At 41.0% G+C, this 8,831-nt stretch overlaps 1 protein-coding gene across 2 annotated transcripts in view; it reads right to left on the bottom strand.

The window, feature by feature from the left end:
* Window positions 1–586: 586 nt before the first annotated feature.
* The window catches only part of CNIH3 (cornichon family AMPA receptor auxiliary protein 3), a 196,095-nt gene continuing 187,850 nt past the window's right edge, over window positions 587–8,831 (bottom strand). For both annotated transcript variants that reach the window (XM_044674374.1, XM_044674375.1), the window contains 3 exons: window positions 6,312–6,424; window positions 3,995–4,138; window positions 587–614 (listed from right to left, as the gene is read on the bottom strand). In XM_044674374.1, the coding sequence (XP_044530309.1) occupies window positions 587–614; window positions 3,995–4,138; window positions 6,312–6,424 (285 nt within the window). The remainder of the gene's footprint in view (window positions 615–3,994; window positions 4,139–6,311; window positions 6,425–8,831) is intronic.

The raw sequence follows: 8,831 nt of genomic DNA, 5'->3' as shown, positions 1-8,831 counted from the left end.
GCTAGTCATGGGGAGACTGGGAGGGTCTGGAAGAGGCAAGAAGAGTTTCTCCAGTGGCATCCGGCTACACGGGCCACGTTCCTGGCTTGGAACTTCTGTACAAATCCCTTTGCAGAGAGCCAGCCCAGCCTCCACTCCCACAGTCCATCTGAACCGTTACCAGGAACCCAGTGTGAAAATCAGCTGCAGGAGTTGTTCTATGGAGTACTCTCGGGAAGCAGCGATTGTCACCCGGGAGAGGCTTGGCTTTCTGTGTCTCCCCTGCCTCCCCCAATCCTCAGGAGGGATACACGGCTCATGTGGGGGGTTTGGAATGCAGAGACGGCAATACACAGAGTAATAAGAGACGATCACAGTTTATTAAGCCCACGGACTGCATTATTTCAGTTCTGAAGCCAGTCATTCAGCCCACTGGGTCTCTCTCTCTCTCTTTTTTTCTTCACATACTCTACTAAAGGCCTCAACTTCCAAAAATCCACCGCCTCCGCCAGGTCCTTCCATCCAATCTCCAGTGTCAATTGACTTCTCTCCTTCAATTCCGTCCTTTTCCTGGTGCCAGTCTCTGATGACGTAGGTAATCTTTCAGTTAAGAGCTCACTAAAGTGTAGATCATGCTGCAAGAAGAAAGAAATGGGTGACAGAAATGGGAGAAAGAAAGAAAGAAGTGGGAGCCAGGGGAAGCACTCCATTCAATAAAAGGGGAAGGGAAGGGCTTGTTCAGAAGAGAACTGCCCCCTAGCCTCCTTCACATGCCAGTTCCTAGGGGTGGCCTTGGGTGTTGAGGCATGTATTCTACATGGGCCCATTCCTCTCCTCCTCTTGCCAATATTTAACCAAACGTTTGTTAGGAAAGCATATTGTGTCCTTTGGAAAAAAAAAGAAAGAAAGAAAGATGTGATTTTTCCTAAGTGCCTATTATTATTCTCTTTATTATTATAGTTGTTACTCCTCTTATTTTTCTCCATTCAAAGCAAGGCAGGTCTCAGCAAGGGAGTGTTTGAGTCTGCCAGCTGCCAGGAGTCACACAATTCTAGGTCCAAGGGCTCTCAGATGACTCTCACCCTATTGTTGCTAGCAGAATTATAATTACCGAGATTGTTACGACTGATTGGTGAGCACCAACCCATATGAAATAGACATTTAATTGGACCACTCTCTGGCCCTTTTGAGTCATGAACCAATGGGGTCTGCTGTTAAATATAGAATAGGAACACATAATAGAAGGGCTGGTCCCTAAGAATGGAGGGGGAGGAAATGGAGTATAGAACTTTTGGGGCTCTGTGAAATTTCTTCAGGTAATTCCCAGAGATGGAGGAACAACTTCTATCAAAATGCAGTAATTTGGTTTCTTCATTGGGCAGAAGGAGAAAACAACCTCCTCTTCTCAGAGTGGGAGTGGGAGAAATTATAGTGGTTAATAAGGTCATCTGAGAAGTCTAGAGGAAAGAAGTTGAAGCATATTATTCTTGAACCCATTCTGCTCTGCAGTCACAATGAGTAATGCTCCCCTGATTAACTGTAGTTCTGTCTTCTGATGTGGCGCCTCTGGTTCCAGGTCTCCTTGCCAAAGTGTAAGTAGGGGCAAGGAAAGAGGGAGGGCAGTTGCAATTGTGAGACGTGACATAACTTGGGCAGAGACACAACCACTGGACAGTCTGGGAGCAGAGGTCAGCTCTCCTTATTCCCAGTTCTTTTCTCTAACTCCTTTTCAACTTCAGAGATGACATCAACAAAGTTTACTCTATTGCTATGAAAGGGTCTAAAGAAAATGAGCAGGCAAAGAATCCAAAGCCCTCATGCTAGAGGGCCAGGGATCTGGATTCAAATTCCACTCCTGACACTTTAACTGTGTGACCTTGGACATATAATTCAACCTTTTTGAGTATCATTTGCTTATTTGCAAAAAAGAGGGCTAGGCTAGAGGAAGGTTAAGATCCCTTCCAGTTCTAGAACTACGATTCCATGGATATAACACTAGCCCAAGAAGCAAGAAAATTGGGTTCTGAATGTAGCACAGAAGATAGAATACCAGGCCAGGCTCAATGAACACGCCAGTTGGCAATAACTCTAGTGCTTAGGGAGGAGGGAAGAAGAATCCTAGCAACTTAATACTTTTTAATACAGAAACCATGAATTTAACAAAATGCCATTCCCAAATTACTCTAAACTAAAGGCTCGAAGGATAATGAGTCAAAAGGAATGTCTAGAACACATTTGGTTACAGAACGCTCTCAGTGACAAGCTGTTGTCAATACTGCCAACGCTATCCCTTCCCATCACCCCAAACGAGCAACCAAAGAGACATGCTTTTATCTGTCTACAAATTCATATGTCATCTTTCCCTGCAGCATCTCCGTGCTCAGACATACATATGTCATTGGAAATGAAATGAAGACCAGAATCCTTCTTTCTCCTCCTCCCCTCCCTTGGTCTTTTCCTAAATCCAGGTTGAGACAAAGTCAAGAATTAAAATATAAGCAATTGGGCAGTTGGACCTGGGTTCAAATTATGTCTTGGATATTTATTACCTGTATGACCTTGGGCAAGTCACTTAATCTTTATGGGCCTCCCCTTGCTAGTCTGTAAAATGAAGGAATTGGACAAGATGCCCTTTGAGATCCTTTCCAGTCCTATATTTCTGATCCTGTGATCAACAAGGATCCCATGGTTCAAAATAGGAGCTAGAGTTTTTATTGTTGTTGTTGTTTACTCTATAATATACCTTTCCTTGGATTAGGGTTCTGCTTTTTAAAATAATCCTAAGATTTGAAGCTAAAAATCAGCCTTTGTGATCATTTAATCCAGCTCTCTCAGATGAAAATAATTTAGCTAGGTGGCTCAGTGAATAGAGAGCCAGCCCTGGAGATGGGAGGTTGTGGGTTCAAATCTGGTCTCAGATAATTCCTGTGTGACCCAGGGCAAGTCACTTAATGCCAGTTGCCTAGTCCTTACTGTTCTTCTGCCTTGGATCCAATACTTAGTACTAATTCTAAGATGGAAGATATGGGTTTTAAAAATAATATTAACAATAATAAATATCAGAGTTGGTGTTCAAATTGGCTGATTCTAGATTCTGTGCTCTTCCATTATATCAGCTGGCCAAATTCAGTATCATAGAAGCACAGGATTAGAAAGGCCTTCAGAGACCACCAAATCAAACCTATACCTGAGCAAAGAACTAATGCCTTGGCTTCACATTGGTCAAATAGTTGCCCTCCAAAATCAGTTCATCCCAAGGATCCAAGAAATTATATTTTTGTTCATTAGTATCTTCTAGCATACCCTAAGTACCCACAGGATCAGACCAGGATATAAAGAGTTACAATCCAGGAATTCCAGTTCTCTATATATATGTGCAGCTCACAGTAGGATGGGATGGGTATATTCTGAGACATATCAATCTTTACACTCCGAAGGACAATGGAAGAATGTTTTTTAAATTTTCTTTCAAGTTCTATATTCTAGGACACCCTTGGGAAGTCCAAGTTCAATCCCAGTGTCCTCCCCCAAATGGCCCAGAACTTTCAGGAAGACTGTGCTGGGAGATGAAGAATCATATGACCTTAAAACAAGAGCTGAACGAGACCCCAGAGATCATCTTCACCCAAACCCCTCCATTTATGGGTGAGAAAACTGAAACCCAGGGAGGTCAGGTGATTTGTCCAGGGTCACATAGAGAGTAAATGACAAAATCAGAATTTGAATTCAGTGGGAATTTTCTACTGTACCATATTGCCTTTCTGCTGGAGAATTTCTGAATGAAGTCCAGAAAGAGGTTTCAGTTATATACTCAACTCCCCAAGCTACTGTCAGATCTCTTAGGTGGCCCTGAGGTGTTCCCATCTCCCATGAGGGATCTCTATGATCTCTAAACTCCCTTTTAGTTCTAACATCCTTTGATTCTGTGTCAAACCAGGCCATCCTGGATTTCCACATAAAGATTCCTTCCATTTTCTATGGAGTCTGAGGGCTACAGGGGACGGGAGAAACTCACCAGTAAAGGTAGTAGAAGAAGGAGAGGAGATAGAACGCCAGCTTACACCAGGCTTCCTTTTGACAGTAACTTAAGGTATCTGCATTCATGACCACAGGTGGATCATAGGCTAGTTCTGAGCTATCTGCAGGGCAATGGAAATACCTAGAGAGAAAGAAAACACTCTTGAGGAGCCACCTGATCACTTCCTACATGCCAAAAACAGCCTATTAACATCAAACTCCACCAGCAACGTGGTGATCGGGTCTAAGTCGATTGGCCTTCCACATAGGGAATTTGACTGGAAATGTGGAGAAGAATCAAGATGGCAGAGTGAGAACCACTTTTGTCTCAACCCACCTAACACATTTCCACAAACCTAGAAAACGGGTAGGCTGAGTTCTGATAGGGAAAGCTAAGAAAAAGTCAGAGTGTACCATTTTTCTAGCCCAGGACAGCTTAGAGAGACAAATAGAGAAATAGAAGTCTGTAGACACAGGAGTGGGAACTGGCCAGGAGCATATGAAGTGGCAGGGGCAAGGGCAATGCAGGGAGCATTCCACCACTAAGAGATGGAAAGAGGGTCCCCACCCAAAATAGATACCATAATGAAAGAGAGGTTCAAGTCACAAACACAGAAGGCAAGCTTGGAGATGTAAAAACCTCTCTATTCTACCCCTCACCATTTCCCTACTAGCTATTCAGCTGAAAAAATATCGTCCCTGCCCAGTTGCCTTAATATCTAAAATTTCATTAGAGATTCATTCATTTGGCTAAGTAGTAACCTCTCTTACTGGCTTCTTTAAAATTCAAGGACTCAAGATTAGATAGATATATTTACCTAAAAGTAAATCAAAATATCAGACACTTTCCTCTTAGATAGGAAGTACCCAGAATAACAAAAGTGCACTGTGTCTAAATGGAAAGGGGGGATGCAAAGGGAAAGAGGGGTGCTCTCCAATAGCCCCTTTCTCCTGTGGCCATAATCATCTAATAGCATGGAATTTGAAATGAATGGATATGATGTTTTTTAACTATCTAGGCTTTTTAATTTTCTAGGTTATGAGTTAAAATTCAAAATGAAGAACTGTACTGAAATGTAGCCATTATGGCTAGGAGATAGGATCATGGCCTAAAGGTTGAAATTAGGACCAAGGATTATTAATATGAGGAGTTAAAGGGTAAGTTTGAGAGGGGGGGGTGTTGTCGTTCATTCATTTCAGTTGTGTTTGATTCTTTAATGACTCCCATTTGGGGTTTTCTTCACAATGATACTGGAGGGGGTTGCCATTTCCTTTTCCATATTTCCACTTCAGTTCACAGATGAAGAAACTGAGGCAAACTGGGTTAAGTGACTTGCCCAGGGTCACACACCTAGTAAGTTTTAGAGGCCAGATTTGCACTCAGATCTTCCTGACTAGGCTTAGCATTCTATCCACTATGCCTGTGTCACCTAGCTGCCCTTAGTTGGTTTGGGATTAAATTTATGGGATTATTGGTTAGAAGTTAAAAAGAGGGATTAACATTAAGGATAATGCCAAGGGTTAGGGACTGGCATTAGGGATTAAGAGATAGTACTACAGATTAGGATTAGCATGAATATTAGGGATAAGGACTGGAATTAGATATTAAAATTATGGTTAAATTGAATCTTGTTCTACTGTGACAGAACTCTAAATTTCCCAAATATGACTCCCTAGCTGACCTATCCCCTTGTAAACACAAGTATTCATTTTGAACAGCAAATGGATTCATGTAAAGTTGTTTGTTTTCAAGTTTTTGTAAAGGGAATACTATTTTAAATGAGAAAGGAGCAGGTCTTACTTTTTCAAAGAGCCCTTTAATAAGTCATTCATAATTATGAATAAATACCCCTTTATTCATCTCTTCATCTCAGTCCAAATTTGTATAATCAAGTTTGCTCAAATTGGGGCTCATCTGTAGAACCTGGGTTTGAAATAAGCAAAGGCATTTTCATAAGAAAGAAGTACTATGATGAAGGAGCAACCCCAGAGAAAATTCAGGGAGTCCTTAATTTGAGGTTGGGGTAAGGGGAAGGTCCTTTTAAACTCTCCTATAGTCTCTCTCTCTGCATCACATCCCTCATGCAATGGTTTAGGGCTCTAGTTTGGGCCAATCTGCCAAGATGAAGAGTCCTCCTGGACACCAGCTGAGAGAAAGTCATGAAAGGGACGGTGATGGGTCTACTGCTGGCAAGAGATGAAAGGAAGTCATTAGGTGGCTCCTGGCTTTAGAGGATCTCTCTCTCTTTCTCTCTGGCAGAGGGCTGCTAGGGCAGATGAAGGGGAGCAGTGAATCACATCAAAAGTGGTCTTACCTCCAAAAGTGATAGAAGAGCAGAGGAACATTCAGCCCTAGTGTCAGCCACTCCTGAGCACACAGGAACATGATACAGAAAAGGCTGTGAATTGAGTATTCCGGCAGCACCAGCTAAAGGAGAAGCAGAGAAACCCAAATTGAAGGTTAAGGATGGAACCACCAAATCCTTTCTAAAGGCACAAAACATGAATACTGGAAAGAACTTGAAATGGTATCTAGAACAAAGGTTCTTAACCTTTTTTGTGTGGTAAACCCCACTGGAAGTCTTATGAAGCCTATGGATTTCTCCAAAAAATATTTTAAGTGCATAAAACAAAATACATAATATTATAAAGGAAATTAGTCACCTTGAAATAAAAATGTATTTTTTTCTCATGAAAGTTCACAGACCCTCTGAAATCTCTCCACAGACTCCTTGGAGGTTTGTGGACACCACATTAAGAACCCTTGAACTAAACTAACTCTTTCATTTCACAGAAAAGGAAGCAGACCCAGAGAGATAAAATGACATGTCCATGGTCCTTTCCCTAGTTAGTGGTAATGCCAGGGCCAGAACCAGGATACTCAATGCTCTCTCTTGCCTACACTATGCTATCTTGGCTTTTTGTGTGTCACTCAATGCTTGAGAACTTTATTCATCAACTGAGTCCCTCTGAACAACAACGCAGATGCAGAGAGAAAGATTCCCCAAGTTGGCGATCTCTTCCATCTTGTCTAGTCAATTTCTGAGTAAAACAAGGCTGGAAAAGTCTTAGCATGATATAGAAACCATGATTTATGTCTATCCATTTGAGGACTTTGGGACTCAGATCCTTAGTTCTTGATGTACGTGTCACCTGTATATAAGACACAGGGACAGACACTAAAAGTCTTTATAGTCTTAGAATAACCTTGAATAAAGAACCCATTATTGGCCCAGGAATTTCCCAAATCTTCTTCCACCTTGGAAAGGAACAGACATTTTGTTTATCAGGAAACAGGAAGACTTTCTGTTATTTGGAAAAAAGAAATTAGTGGAGAAAAAACAAAGGACCAAACCGAGAATATAGCACCAATCAATTAACAAGCATTCGTTAGACTTTGACAATGTAGCAAACACTATGGTGGGTGCTACAAAAAAAAAACAAAATAAACAATTTCTGCCCTCAATTTGCTTCCATTCTACTGAGAATGACAAAATGTATACCTTATAAGTATATTAAAATATATACAGAATAAATATCAGGAGGAAATATGTTCTATGTATGGTGAATAATCAGTACAAATATAGAGAGATGGAAATAAAATTGTTATAATTGAAGGAAAATAAAAAGGTTAGTTTGGTTGGAGTGTGTGAAGATGAGGAATATATAATAAGACTAGAAAAATAGATTAGGTCAAGTTAGAAATAGAAATTTATATTTTCTCTGAAAGGCAATAGGGAGCCAATACAGTTTATTGAGTAGAGGAGTAATTCGATCAGTTCTTTTCTTTGTTTTAATAAAATCATTTTGGAAGCTAAAAGAATGAGATTGGAATAAGGAGAGAGTTCAGGCAGGGAGATCAGTTGGGAAATTATTGTAATAATTCAGGAGAAAGATGATGAGAGCCTGAGTGAGGGTGGTGGACATGTCAGAATGGAGAAAGGAATGGAGGAGAGGGATGTTATAGAGTTAAGAAAGACTGAGACTTTGCATATACAGAGTGAGCGAGAATGAGGAAGCAAATATAACACTGAGTATTGGATACTGGGTAAAGGAAAGATGGTGATACTCTTGGGAGAAATAAAGATGTTCAGAAGAGGTATGGGTTTGGGGGGGGAGTAGGATGGATAATGAGCTCTGTTTTGGACATAAGGAGTTCTAGATGCTGATGGGACAACCAATTTGAAATGTCCATTAGGAAATTAGTAATGTGGGACTAGAACTCAGGAGACAGAATAAGGCTGGATATGTAGATGAAGAAGTCATCCGCCTAGAGATATTTCCACTGAAAAACATAGTCCTGCAGTTACCAGTTTGGAATACAAGTGAAATTTTCAAAAGCAAAAGTCCAGTTTGATTAAAGTACAGTTTCCCCCATCTTTCTTCTGACAAGGCTTTCCATTCCACTATCAACACAAATGGGACCAACATCGTGCAAGCTGTCATATGGTTTACCTATGTACCTTCTTCCACCTCCCTTAATAGTAGTAACATTGATTTGATTATAGTTCCCAGGATGCAAAGAAAGATAATAAGGGACTAGGACCTACCTTCCAGAGTTGCGATGAGACTCCAATTAGCCTCAGATAGAAAGAGCTATGTGAATGTCAACTGCTATCACAATGACAAGGTTTTATTCCCAGCAAGAACCATTCTGGGGGCAGTTTGCTTCACAGAGAGGAAAAGAAAACTTCCCTGGCCATAGACTATATCTCTAACCCCATTCAGTCAGACTACAAGGATATGTTCTGTGAATGGATGACCCACTCCTACCACTAGAAAACAAATAACACATGTAGCCACCAGCCTCTGTTCTAGCAGACTAAGCTAAGCAC

Source organism: Gracilinanus agilis, chromosome 4 (genome assembly GCF_016433145.1).
Source record: "Gracilinanus agilis isolate LMUSP501 chromosome 4, AgileGrace, whole genome shotgun sequence".
NCBI classification, from domain to species: domain Eukaryota; kingdom Metazoa; phylum Chordata; class Mammalia; order Didelphimorphia; family Didelphidae; genus Gracilinanus; species Gracilinanus agilis.
This window is presented reverse-complemented; position numbering and strand designations above follow the sequence as displayed.